General features: G+C 54.5%; 1 protein-coding gene across 4 annotated transcripts; it reads right to left on the bottom strand.

Moving 5' to 3' along the window:
* Nucleotides 1-1,267: 1,267 nt before the first annotated feature.
* On the bottom strand, nt 1,268-13,775 carry RIC8A (RIC8 guanine nucleotide exchange factor A). 4 transcript variants are annotated; one of them, XM_015632126.3, is made up of 12 exons: nt 13,684-13,767; nt 12,760-13,045; nt 12,132-12,305; nt 9,815-9,862; nt 7,096-7,710; nt 6,677-6,771; nt 5,749-5,899; nt 4,691-4,786; nt 4,393-4,537; nt 3,897-4,041; nt 3,112-3,231; nt 1,904-2,334 (listed from the first exon to the last, which is right to left on the bottom strand). In XM_015632126.3, the coding sequence occupies exons 3-12, from the start codon at nt 12,213-12,215 to the stop codon at nt 2,214-2,216; spliced, it is 1,620 nt and encodes a 539-aa protein (XP_015487612.1). In that variant the 5' UTR covers nt 12,216-12,305; nt 12,760-13,045; nt 13,684-13,767; the 3' UTR covers nt 1,904-2,213. The 4 variants fall into 4 exon arrangements, with proteins under 4 accessions (XP_015487614.1, XP_015487612.1, XP_015487611.1 ...); XM_015632125.2 differs by lacking the exon at nt 12,760-13,045 and having other exon boundaries at nt 13,684-13,775; XM_015632127.2 differs by lacking the exons at nt 12,760-13,045; nt 13,684-13,767 and adding an exon at nt 12,424-12,752.
* Nucleotides 13,776-13,797: the final 22 nt, after the last annotated feature.

Raw genomic sequence — 13,797 nt, 5'->3', positions numbered from 1 at the left:
CCTGAGGGGTTTTTTTGTAAAGTCACACCTTCTTCCCCACCACTGCTTCTTTCACCCGCTTTTTGATACCTTTTTTCTCCTTTTCTCCCCTCACACAAGCGCCTTTCTGGGCGGTAGATGCCATCCTGGGGGGTGGCAGTGTCACAGGGCTGCTGCCACATCCTGCTCTGTCCCACACCTGCCACAACACAATGCAGAGCCTGGTGGCACATCCACACTGGAAATGGTGGGGACTTGATTTTTAACCATCCCCTGCTTCCCCCCAAAACAGAGTTGCATGATTCTATGAACACCTCCCAAAACACTCAGTGCCAAGCTCAGCCCCTGCTCCAGGGCATTCCAGGCCAGGCCTGGCAGCTGTTCTTAGGGATTTAAGCACTCTGGAAAATTGAAACAGTATCAGAACCAATTGCATTAAAAACACCAGACCCTGCCCCTTTTCCTTTTGTACGGAAAGCTTGGGAAAGCTTCAACAGCTGGGAAGGGATCAGGGGTCTGTGTCTGCACACACAGAAGGGCAGTGGGAGTGGGTTTTGCCAGTTTGAAAAAAAGAGAAAGATGCAATTGGCCTAAAAGCTCACACTGTGATAGAGCAGGGCTGTCCCAGCACAGCGTCCTGGAATGGCACTTGGGGGTCATTCAGGAACTAAACAGAAAGGCAGAATCATCTAGGTTGGAAAAGACCTCCAAAATCATTACAGTCCAACCTGTGACTGATCCCCACCTTGTCACCAGCCCAGAGCACTGAGTGCCACATCCAGGCCTTCCCTGGACACCTCTACCACCTCCCTGGGTAACCCTTTCCAATGCCTCACATCCCTTTCCATGAGGAAATTCTTCCTGATGTTCAATCTGAACCACGCCTGCAGAGCTTGAGGCTGTTTCTGCTTGTCCCTTGTTCCCTGGGAGCTGCACCCTCCTGTCAGGGAGTTGTGGAGAGCCAGAAGGTCCCTCCTCAGCCTCCTTTACTCCAGGCTGAGCCCCCTCAGCTCCTTGTGCTCCAGACCCTTCCCAGCTCCGTTCCCTTCCTTGGTCATACTTCAGCCCCTCAATATCCTCCTTGCCACGAGGGGCCCAGAGCTGGACTCAAGGGACCTCAGCAGTGGAAACTGGAAAACCAAACAAAGCACCCCTCCGGCTCTTCACCTCCTAGACCATGTTCAGGAACACCCTCAGTTCCTAAGGACACATGAGCAGGAACACCTGGGATCCTCTGCCACAGGGGCAGGCGCTGGGATTTGCTTGCTCGGAGGAATCACGGCCACACTCCCATGTGTCAGGTTGGCTTTATTCTAGCATCACTTGTGCATTCCTACTCGTGACAGGAGGTTTGGGAACTTGGATACATGAGACAAATGGGAAGATTTTCTTTCCAAAGAAAACAAGAATAAAAATACAGATCTGCACCAGGCCCGACAGCAGCCCCTGGGGGACACAGTGACCTGGGGACAGCAAGGAGGAGACAAAGACAGAGCACAGGTATTGGCCTTTTGTCTGGAAAGCAGGAGGTGGGGAGAGGCAAATGCCCAAACCCAGCTGGGTGGTGACAGGGACAGTGCCCAGTGCCAGGGAAGGGACATCGGAGCGTTCCCGGCAGCCGCCCGCGCGCTCTCTCCTGCAGCCATTGGAATGCTGGAAGCTTCCAAGGCCTCACCAGCTCTGCTCTGCTCACCCACATCCCGGGAGTGCACGGACATGGATACAGCCACCTGCACCATGCCCTGCGGATCCCACTCCCACTGGAGGCCCACACCCCTCTCTGGCAGCCCCCCTTCCCACAGCATTCCCGGGGAGCAGCCCACGCTGTGGGGCCGGGCACACACACAGCCACGCGCACACAGGAGGCTCCATGGATCACTGAACCCTGATGAAGTGGCAGGAAGAGCCTCCCCCTGACCCTTCTTCCCAAACAGCACACAATTAGAAACCAAAAATCCTACTGGAGAGTCCTGGAAGCAATTTGGAGTGTGAAATCCTCAAGGCTGCTGACAGGAGAGACCGAGGTGGAGCCAGGTCACAGAGACCTCTGGAAAGAGAGGTGGCTATGGAGCTGGGAAGGAGGCAGGTGTTCCATGTGGTGGGCTGTGAGGGTTCCAGGCTGGATCCGGATCCCACAGGGCGAGTCCTGGCACAGTGCCAGCCCCTGGGTGCAGCACCAGTTCCGAGGGAGAGCGGCTGGAGCCTGGCTCTCCGTGGCTGGGGCGGGAGCCGGGTCAGTCCAGCCCCAGGTCCGAGTCGGAGGACGAGCGCTCGTCGGCGATGTTGCGGATGGCGTTCTCCATGGGCGCCAGGTTGCCGCTCGGAGTGATGCCCATGGGCTGGATCACCTTCTCCCTGCAGCCAGGAGGAGAGGGGAAAGGTAAGGCAGAGCTGCAGCAGAGCACGGGAACACACCAGGAATACAGCAGGAACGTGGGGCTTGTGGAAATGGCCTGGAACTCCCCCGGCACCACTAAAGATCCCTTCTGAGAAGTGAGGACAGCCCTAAAACTTCCAGCACGGCAAAGCAATGGCTTGAAAGCACAATCCTATTTCCTGGAATAGGCTGCTTTCTAGAGTCCTGTTCTGTGTGGTTCAGGATTCCCAGAGGCAAACTGGCACTGGTGTCCATGTTCCTCTCCCTCCAACACACGATGGAGTTACTTCCCTCCTACTCCTGAAAGCCTGGACTCAGTTGGGCTGCTCTAGGTCAAAGATGACTGGAGAAAGCACTCCAACAGGGAAAGTGGCTGGTGGCACTAGCTGCCATCTGTCCCCCTGCCTGTCTGCAAAATGCTGCTTCCCCCGAGCAGCATTGCCAGGACAGAGGCTGTTGTCCTTCCCAAGCACCTGGACAAAGCTGGGGAGCAGCAGGGGCTTGGGAACAGTGCAGGCACAGCTAGGAAATCCACAGTGTCCCTTCATGCCAAAGCTGGAGGAGCTGGAAGTGCTTCCCTTGCACATCATAAGGCCATGAGAGAATGAATTCTGAGAGAATGAATTCATGCTGAGAGAAGAATTTCCCCACGTATCCCCTGCCACTCGCTCTCCTCGATCCCTTCAGGCCTTGGAAACTCAACCAAAGGAAGGTTTGTGACAGATGTACCCCCAACATGCACCATGTCCCAGTACCTGGACAACTTGTCAAACATATTGACCAATTTCATGGCTTCATGCTCCTTCTGCTCCTCTGTCATCCCTTCCATGGGGTTGGGCAGCTTCTCCTCCACGCGTCCTGTCACAGGGTTGATGCTGCAAAGAGAGCAGTGAGGCCGGGGCTCAGGAGGGGGACAGCAGGTGACAAAGGGCTGTTTGAAATCCTTCTGAGCCTCATGGAGCAGAGGAATGGCACAGTAGGACTGGCTGTCACCGCTGCTGGTGCCCTGAGCCCCAAGTGCCATCACAGTGCTACTAGGGCTTCTGACCTATATCCTTACAAACACCTCCCTTTTCTCTAACATCCCCTCCTGACAATGCCACAGTGCCATGGAAATGAGGTACATGAGGGCAGGTGACATTTCCTCTCTCACCTCAAGGCAGGAGGCAAAAGGTAATGGAGAAAATCCCAACAAACCCAACAGGCAGGGACAGGTGTGTGTGGGACACATGGGTAGGCACAGGCCTGGACCCCCCACCCTCAAGATACCACCCACTGCAGAGGAAAAGAAAGGGAAAGAAAAAAAAAAAAGAGGGAAGGGAAAAAGAAAGTGGGGGAAGGGAAAAAGAGGAACCAGCTGGGTATAGCAACACTGAGCTCTCACTGAGGAGAGAGATAGGAAAAACAGGCACTTCCACCCCTGCTGCATGTGGAAGAGCAGAACAGGGAGATGGCAGGAGGTGCATGTAAAGGGATAAAGCAGTAGCAGGAGGAAGGTATGGGAGAAGCAGAGCTCTAGAGGGGGAGCAGATCTCTTTACTTGGGCTTTGCCTCTTTGTACTCCTCTGTGTCCGTGTCTTCATCCTCAGAGTACTCCCCCTCTTCCCGGCCACCGGCCATGAGGCCCCGTGCTGCCAGCAGCCCCGCGGCGTTCCCGTAGCCCGTGTACTTCACAAACCGGGATACTGCCGGGAGAAGGGACAGAAACCACCCTGTGCTCCCCTGCTGCCTCCAGCCCCGTGTTCCCAGCAGCACCGTTGTGCCATGTCTCCAGACCACGGAGACACAGAGATGCTGACAGGGAGCAAGGCCCATGTGTGGGAGCTGAACATGGCTCAGGCCGTGTGCAGGGTATTGGGGTGTCCTCCAGCACAGCTCGTCCCTCACCGCTGGCCTGAGAGGCACCAGCTCCTTCCCACAGAGCTCCTGGAGCTCTCCCCTTTTCCCCACTCAGCAGGGCGGTCCCAAGGGAAGGCAGAAGCCCTGCAGAGGGTCCCAATCCCAGGGTCTCCTTGTGGAAGCCCCCCAGGACTCACCGCTCTCCTTGCAGAGCACGAAGAGGAACTCGGCGGCGCAGTGCTTGACGTCGGTGTCGATGTGCGTCATGAGCCTCACCAGCTTGTTCCGCAGGGAATTCCCCACCTCTGGCCGGTTCCGCACGTCCCGCAGCGGTGGCAGCACCTGCAGGGCCACAGCGAGGGTGACAGGTCACTGTGGGTACCAAAGGCCCTCAGCCACCCACAGCAGAGGTGTCTGGTGGCCATGAGCAGGGTTTTGCTCGCCTCCCCTCCCCTCAGGGCAGCAGCCCTGGACGTGGGGCTGAGCGCAGCATACCCTGGCCTTCAGGAACTTCCTGGTCTGCCGGTGGACTCGGGCACTCTCTGTCAGCAGGTTCAGCACAGGGGTCAAGCTCTCCTTCAGCTTGTGGCCCTGCAGAAACATCCCCATTAGGAGCAGCACCTCAGTCATGCTGAGCTCAGCTTGCCTGGCTCATGCTGGAGAACACAAGCACAAACCATCAGGGAGACGGATGGACATGGAGTTTCCCAACCTCTGCCACAAGCATTAGTGACTCCTTCCTCCCCACAGGCAGTGCCAGAAATATTTGGGCAGGGCATCCAGGGCAGAGAAATGCAGCGGTAAAATGTGGAGGCCCTTTGCATCAGCTCCAGAGGCTGAAAACTGTAGTCAGCTTGAAAATAACATGAACTCAGGTTTCCAGAATCGCCCACTGGATCACTGCTGAGTGAAACAGAGCTAATTTGTCAATCACCCAGTTAATTATCAGCTAATTATCCACTGTTCCACTGATCTCACTGCCTGCAGCCCTCAAAGCAACAGCAGTCACCTTCCCAGTTCAGGGATGTTGGTTTAGTCCCACCAACCATAGCTCTGCCAAAAGCTGTCCCTCCTACAAAGGGCTAACTTCAAAGCAAGCGTGCTGCTACCACCAGGCTCTTCCAGGCTGAGAGAAAGGTGCTCTGGACCTGTGTGGGAACCCAATTAGATGGGACTGCATTCCTGAGACTGAGAGAATAAACCTGAAGCTTGGGAGGCGGGGTGCTGAAGGGATGCTAATAGAGTCATCCCAGAATAGGCAGGACCCTAGACTTATAAGGTCAAAACCCTGTCCTGTGGCCGTGATTGGACCTTTGCTCTCAGATATCCCTTTACATTGTGAAGCTCACGATGTCCCCTGGTCTTTGGAAGGAGCCCCTCGGACCACACTTTGTACCAACATTAAAATCTATTCTGGGCACTCCATCGTACCCATCCCTCAATTTTGCCACGTCAGCCCGGCTGGATCGGTCCCAGGTCGCAGCGAGCAGACTGTGCCTGTGGGGAGCACAGCCTGTGTGGGAAGACCTGTGGGAAGAAGAAGCAGCACTCACTCTGTCCAGGCGCCGCTCCAGGAAGTCCAGGAGGATGCTGACCGCATCCATGTTGACACCCATGTACTCCAGCGAGCCTGGCCGCACTTTGGGAGTCAGGAGCACATCCAGACACTTCAGGGGCAGGTTGCCCAGCAGGTTGACCGTGTGGCTGCATGGGTGAAAAAGAGAAGTGAACACACAGTGATGGAGCTTTGCTCACAGAAGTTTTTCAGCTCTGCAGAAATGAAGGCCTGTCATTAACTTGCAGGAGCATGAGAACCCTGTGATCTGAGTTTTCCTCGAGCATCTCAAGCTCATCACACCACTGAAAGAGGATAACTTAAGATGCTTTTTGGACAGCAAACCATATGCTCAGAGTCCGAAGTGACATCTGAGAACCCATAGATCTTAACAGGGAGCTAAGCAGGACCAGTCTGTGTGGTCCGAGGTCTGTCTTGAGTCTCCTGTGTCACTCCTAATCTTGATGTTCCATGCCAGCACTGCTTAGAATCCCCCTATGTATTCTTGGGGACAGGGTGGTGTCACCTGCTCCAAGGTGAAACCCCTGCACCAATAATGCTTGGCAACATGACACAGCCAATTTCTCAGCGTGGCTTAAGACTAATTAAGGCCACCTCATGGCCTCATGGACATTTTAAAGCAGCACACTTCTTCTCTGGCCAGTTGCCCACTGACGTGGATGTCACTGTTGGGACAGCCTGACACAGGACACGGAAGAGGATCTCCGGGGCCAGGAGGGCATGGCATTCCCACATGGCATTCCCAGGGCGGGAAAGGCTGTTTCTGAGTTCCAGCAGCATGAGGGATCCCCAGGCTAAACCCAAGAGCTGCTGGTCAGCACGGTCCCTCCCAATCCCCCAAGGTCAGGCAGGATGTGCCTGGGGGAGCTGGTGAAGCTCCAGGTGAAGCTCTTCCCAACACAGACCTGTGGAACTCCTCAGTGCGGTCCTCGCCATCGGCAGAGATCATGAGGCAGTGGCGCAGGAGGGCACCCAAGTGCCTGTACAAAGCAGCATCTTCCTGGCCCCAACATAGAGAAAGGAACACCTTGATCAGTAAAGGGAATCCCACACATCCCACAGCCTATCCCCCCCTCCAGCAGCCTGATCATGGACTGCAGGGCATTCCAGGGGAAGCAGACTCTCAATTCTCCATTTGGGAATGCTCCAAAAGCACAGGCAAATAAGGGATAATACTGCACTGGACAGAGCAATGTCCCAAGGACACCCGAGTCCCTGAGGATGCACAAGGACCAGTCTGGGACATGAGAAAATGAAAGGGAGAAGAAAAACTGCAAAGCCAGAGCCCAGAGACATGTGGATACCAAAGGCCCAAGGAGCTCACCTCATCCACCTCCCTCTTGCTGGAATCAAAGGTGATGTTGAAGAGCACTTTGAGGATCTCCATGGCTCGCTCTGTCTCCTGCCGAGGCAAAGGTGGGAGAAGTCCCTCCTCAGTGGCGACTTCGTAGGGGTCCAACCACTTGACCCCGAGGGTCAGCTCCAGGGTGTCCGTCATGAGGCTGATTCCCCGGAGCTCCTGGGCGAGCTGCTGCCGGATGTCCACCCTGAGGGCTGTCAGCAGGAACAGCAGGCGCAGGTCAAAGAACTTGATGTCGTGAGGAAGACTCCGCTCGTTGTAGAGCTTGATGCGCCGGGCCAGCCCCACCACCATGCGCCCCTCTGCCGTCAGCTCCTGCGCCATGGCGCTGCTAAACACAATGTTGCACAGGCATTTCAGGGATTCCAGGATTACATCCAAGTCTGGGACCTCCCGGATGAGTTCCTCTGAGTAATCGATGCCCGCGTGCCTGGAGAGGGTCTTCAGGCCTTCTTTGGTGGTGAAAGGGTCGAGGCAGTGCTTGTCCCGGGACAGGATGCGGATGCTCTCCAGGCAGGTGACCTGGCAGGATGGCTGCAGCTCCCTCTCCAAGAACTTGATCAGCAGCTGGGCCATTTTCTGTGCAGTTGGAAACAAGCAATTCTGTGGACACTGACACTTCCCAGTGCTTCCTATGGCCCTGGCATGCTCTGCCCTGGACAACAGCAGCGTCACCCGGGCCTGCTCAGGTGTGCATTCAGCAGCGCTCAGGAAGCGCCTGGCTCTGGCATTGACCCTGACCAGTTTGGGCAAGAACAACCAGGAAAAAATATCTTGCAGAGGGTATTGGGTGCAAAGGGAGAGCACAAACAGGTCACTGTTGTAGCTCTGCCCTGGTGAGGATGGTTCAGGCTGACAGGGCTCACCTGCCCACTGCACAAGGGAGGGACACAGGACCCAAGGGAGGTGAGGAGAGCACCTGATGCCTTGGGAAAAGAGGTGAAGAGACCTCAGGAGATTCAAATAAGCAGCATCTCCTTAATTTCAGTGCTGTCTGGAGACCTACTGGCCCAGATCTTCCATGGGTACAGACTGGCAGAGCCCCACTAACACAATTCACAGGAGCTGCAAAGCTCATGGGGAATGGTGAGCACAGGTAAGGCCTCACAGACACCAGCAACTCAGGCTGAACTACGTGTGGCAGCACTTCACATCACACCAGGAACCCACACACACTCACCAGAGCCCACCAGACCTCAAACACAATGCAGCTCCGAGCACAGGTTTTTCTGTGATGTTACAAGAGTGAAAGAACCCAAAAAATGAGGTTTGTAACTGCCTTAACAGCCCCATTGGTTACACTACAAAATAATCAGAGAATCATTAAGGTTGGAATCATTAATCATAATCATTAGTCATTAATCATAATCATTAGTCATTAATCATGATCACCCAGGTTGGAAAAGATGACCATCCAAGACCATCCAAGACCATCAAGTCCAACCTGTGACCAATCAGCACCTTCACAATCAGACCAGAGCACGGAATGCCACATCCAGTCATTCCTTGAATACCTCCAGAGATGGATGATGACTACACCACCTCCCTGGGCAGCCCCTTCCAATGCCTGACCACCCTTTCCATGAAGAAATTCCTCCTGATATCCAACCTGACTCTTCCCTAGTGAAATGAAACTACTGAGGGAAGTAGTGAAGAAAACTGAACTTCAGTCCTTAACGTGAGGCTCATGGTGTGCCCCACACTCACATCCTGTGGAAATGATGAAGTACAGCTGCTCCTCTTCTCCTTCCTCACAGGGACACAGTTTCAGATCCAGTCCCAGCAACCAAAGCCTCAAGCTGACTCAGGGGAAAGAGATCTGGGGGTGCGTGCCTGAAGCTGAACCACCTGAACACCCGAGCACCAGGAACTAGTGGTGATGTTCATCTCATAGTTCATGGCATACACCCCAAAAGTGGGACAATGTGCCTGAAGGCACGTCCTGGGTGACTGTCCCAGCTCAAACAGCGGGTCAGTGCAAGGCAAAGAGCTCGGATCTCATCAGATCCAGTTCCACGTTTCAGGCTGTGCCTGGAACGCTCCATGTGGCAGCAGCTGGCCCTGGCACAGCCAAAGGAGGTCCTGCTCTCCACCCGGGGTGCCTGGCCTGCACCTGCTGTGCTAACACAGGCATTGGCACCATCCACCAGTGAACTGACCACAGAACTGAGCCAGCTGGAAAATAACCCAGGGAAAACAGTCATTCTAATGGCAGAAGAGCCAGGCTGAGGCCTGCCCTGGCACGAAGAGGTGCAGGAGCAGGAATGAGCAGGCAGAGTGTTCCTTCCCTCCAAGTGCCAGATTACACCAGCTCAAAGGATTTGCTAATACACAGCTCCTGGCAAATCCCACTGCTGGCTCCCAGCAGAGCCCCTCACCCTCCCCAGGAGCCAGCACTGCTGTGATCCCTGTCCAGAGGCACCAGAGATCACATCCATGGCTGGGACTATATGGATCAGGGAACCATTACTAGTGTCAGATAGATGCCAACCCTTATCCAAAACCACCAACTACTGATGGAAAAAACAGAGTCAGTCACTCCAGGCACACCATTCCCTAACCAAGTTAATGGAAAACTCTAATTTCCTCTCCTGTGGGAGCTGCTTGCCAAGCCCAGCTGGACATGAGTACAGAGCAGCAGATTTACACACTGACCAGAGGACAGCAAGCAGCGTGTACCTACCTTCCTCTCTTCCCGCTCCTCATCCTCAAAGATGAAGCACTGAGATTTCTGTGGGAAAAACAAAACCAGTCATAAAAAGGAATAGGTTAAAACTCCATGGGACCAGGGCAGAGCCATTCAGCTGGAAAGCAGTGGGTCCAAAATGTGCTGCAACAGCAAACACACAGTTTGTCTTGACCCCCACATTATGGGCATCACCCCTGGATCCACAGCACCAGTGGAATGCCACAGGCCAGCTGACAGATGGATTTAGTTTATATACTGCAGCAGCACAGTGAGTATTCATCTCAATCCCAATATCCCATAAGAGCCGGTAATTCCCCTGCTCAGCAATACCACTGAGCTGTGCCTACACGTCTCCCCTTGATATTTATTATTCCTTCTCCTGACCAAAAGAAGTCCTGTCTCCTTGGTACATGGGAATGGACCCTTGTGGTTATCCAGGTTGTTCTTTAAACACATGGGACTGGATCTCCACACTCCATCCTGTCCTCATACTAAGAAACATTCCTGATCTCCATTCACTGTGTTTCTCTTGCTATTTATTTTGTTTGTTCTTCACTGATAGTCTCCTTCCTGACCAAACCTGCTCCCATAGAACTGGAGAGCACGGGAGATCCCCAGGTGCCTGGGGAGAAGCAGCACTTTCCAGTGACTGTGGCAATCCCTGTTCATACCAAGAGAGTGTTTGATCCCAGCTTGGAGAATGAAAATGCTTAAAATCTATAAGACACTGATCATGTGTGTGCAGTCACCAAGAGCCCAGGGATGGAACTGGTTCTGTCCCGCCTGGAAGCAGCGATGGACACAGTGCCTGGAGCAACCCCAGGTGTGAGGGCAGGACAGGTGTACTTCAGCCAGGCTGTGTGTGAGCTCCCAGAGCTGATCCATCCACATCACCAGGAGCTGATGGCTCAGTCCTGGCACTGCCGTGTTCCACAAGCAGGCTGCTTGTTCTTCCCTCAGCACATCCTCTCTTCAGGCTGTAATCCCATTTGGGGATATTTTGGCCACACCTGGGGTTTTGCTTTAGCTGTAGTTTATTCCCAGCAAGCAAAATCTGTGTGCACAACAGTGAATTAAAATAAATCCACAGGAAAAGGATACAGAACCATCAGTCTTGCAGCAGAAGCAATGCCAGGCCATGCCAGGTTTATCTGCCATTTCATAATCCTCTTTGACTGCTCCATTTCCTCCAGATGGGCCAGCAAACCCAGTGGTTCCAGTTCCCTGGGCCCGGTACCCCAGGAAGGACCCAGCTGGGGGAATCCAGCAGGAAATATTGTGGTTTGGGGGCACACAGACACTGCACTCCGAGGATGCCAGCGCTGCACCTGCTGCTGGTGCTGTTAATCCTCAGTGCTGTCCTTAACAGACACCTGCTCCTTCTTGGCCAGTGTCTCCCTGTTCCAAATCCGACTGTTAGGAATAGTTCCACATACTCTCTCTCACACACTCTTGCAAAATATTCCTCAGGTTTTCCCTTTGCTGGCTTCCACCTACTCCAGCCTGGTGCAGAGTGAGTCAGAGTGATCCACAGGGCCAGCCCCTCCCAGGGGAAACCTCCAAAGGAAATTTCCCTGACAACCAGAGCCTGTTTCAAACAGGATTTCACAGAGCCATAGAATATCCTGAGCTGGAAGGAACGCACAGGATCCATTCAGTCCAACTCCTGGCCCTGTGCAGACATCACAACAATCCCACCCTCTGCCTGAAAGCGTTGTCCAAATGCTCCTGGAGCTCCGGCAGCCTTGGGGCTGTGCCCACTCCCTGGGGAGCCTGTTCTGTGCTCTTCTCTGGGGGAAGAACCTTTTCCTAATATCCAACCTAAACCTCTCCAGCTGCTCCCTTGGGTCCTGTTACTGGTCACAGAGAGCAGAGATTCGAGCTGCCCCTCCACTGCCCCTCAGGAGGAAGCTGTAAATGGCTGAGGTCTCCCCCCACTCTCCTTTCTCCAAGCAGAGATTTACCACCACGGATAACCTTTTCCTACTTTAAGGCTAGAAACATTCCCATCTCTGCTTCCAGATCATTGGGGTTTGATAGTCTATATTCATTATTTACTGCTTTCAGAGCCGTGCCCATATGAGATCCCAGCAGCCACCTCTAATCATCTTTGACTTGCAAATCCTAACATTGCTTCACCTGCAGCTCTTCCCTGGACTCTCTCAGCACCTCCAAAACTGCCTCAACATAAAAGCTCCTCCTACTCAGTCCTCACACTGACTCTTATTTCCTGGCCAGGTTTTACTTGGGATCTGGATAATAATTTCTTTTAGGAGTCCCTGAGCTGAGGGAGGGGTTGATGCTCACTCACCTCTTGGTTGTAGACCTGGAGCACCTTGAGAACCGTGTCCTGCTCCCCGCTTTCCAGCGTGGATACCACAGCCTGGAGCTCCATTATCCCAACAGCTCGGCTACAGCACAACCCGGAGGAAGGCAAGCGAGGGGATTTCCAGGGTGATGGAAAAGCAGCTCAGCACACAGATCTCTGAGAGGGAAGAGAGAAAGGGGTGGAGAGAGCAAGGAGGGAAAAAATGCAACACAAAAAAATCCCGAGTGATATTGCTCACACTGCTGCATCCATAAAAGTGGAGCAGATGGATAACCTGAGCAAAGCCAGCAGCCAGCTTCCTCTCTCTCTCCTGCTAATCCTCTTCTTCCTCGCTTTGCTTTTCAATGTTTAATATATGCCCTCCCAGGAAAGCACTCAGGGAAAACCTTCCCCCCACCAGCTGGGGATTAACGTGGAGCAGATAACAGCAGCTCCCTGAAATAGCTCCCTGCCTCCTCCTCCTCCTCCTCCTCCCCGCCTGCCCTGATTTCTGCTGCCGCACAGGGGGGAAAATAACAAATAAAGCCAGAAACATTCCCGTGGAGTGACAAGGGATGGAGCGGCGAGGCAGCCAGGCGGGAAAGCATCCTCCGGCTCCAGGCGGGGCTACCTTGGCAGGTGGTGGGAAGCAGACCGAGGAGGGTTTGGTGGCGGCTTGGATTATGGCCGATCCCTGCAGGAGCAGCCAAAAGGCGAGTCCGGAGCCGGCCGGCCCCCGGGAGAGGATGTCCCTGCTGGCAATGCCAGCGAGCAGATGCGCAGCACCGCGGGGTTATTTTGGACACGACAGCGGTTTAGCGGCTCCCGGAGCCACGCGAGCCCACGGCGCTGGGACGTGACTCCCAGTGGGGGGAAATCCAGCAGATCTGGGCTCGGACATGTGTTCGGCTTCGGTGCTGCCACGAGGGTGAGGCTGAGCTGGTTACACCAACCTCAACAAACCGAGACCCCAGGCCCAGAGCCCCCGTGGTTTGGAATCACACTCCTGCCCACGCAGCCCCAGAGGGGACCAAAAGAGGCAGATCCTGCATTTTGGAAGGCAGAAAGCTGCGCAGACAGGAGGCTGGGCTGGCTCGGGGCAGGGACACAGCATCCCCAAGCACAGGGGCTGGGATGGAGGGGATCCACCTCTGCTTTTGGGGGGATGACATGAACCACTGGATCACTGGGCATATCCCCCTTTTCCATATTTCTACTGGCTCCTCGCACTGCCACCTCCTTCCCCCGCCTTTTGGGTAAATTCCAAACCCTCTTTTTTTATCCCCAAAACCCTATTTATGTCCCTAAACCCCCACTTTCCCCCCCCAAACCTCTATTTTTGTCCCAAACCCAAATTTTTTTCCCCAAAACCTCTATTTTCTTCCCTCCGAACCTCTAATTATTTCCCTAAAACTTCTTTTCATCCCCAGACCCCTATTCTTATCCCCAAACCCCTGTATTTGTCCCCAATCCCGCCCTTTTCTGTCCCCAATCCCCTATTTTCTCCCCGAGCCCCCTGTCCCGCCCCTGTGCCCGGGCAGGGCTCTGGCCGTACCTGCGGCCCGGGATCCCTCGGGAGGGAGTTCCAGCCCTTCCGCCCCGGCCCGGGCGAGCGGCCCGAGGGTCCCGGTGCCGGGGGGAAGGAGGAGGAGGAGGAGGAGAAGGAGGA

This window comes from Parus major, chromosome 5 (genome assembly GCF_001522545.3).
Source record: "Parus major isolate Abel chromosome 5, Parus_major1.1, whole genome shotgun sequence".
In the NCBI taxonomy this organism is placed as follows: domain Eukaryota; kingdom Metazoa; phylum Chordata; class Aves; order Passeriformes; family Paridae; genus Parus; species Parus major.
Note: the sequence above shows the minus strand (reverse complement) of the source record. Positions and strands in the feature narration are given on the sequence as shown.

What these genes read in the sequence shown, in the direction of transcription:
- RIC8A (XM_015632125.2), bottom strand. Translation starts at nt 12,215, where the DNA reads ATGGAGCTCCAGGCTGTGGTATCCACGCTGGAAAGCGGGGAGCAGGAC. An exon ending in GCAAGAGGGAGGTGGATGAG is followed by an intron (nt 6,772 to 7,095) that starts GTGAGCTCCTTG and finishes TGTTGGGGCCAG; the next exon opens with GAAGATGCTGCTTTGTACAG. An exon ending in CGCACTGAGGAGTTCCACAG is followed by an intron (nt 5,900 to 6,676) that starts GTCTGTGTTGGG and finishes TCACCCATGCAG; the next exon opens with CCACACGGTCAACCTGCTGG.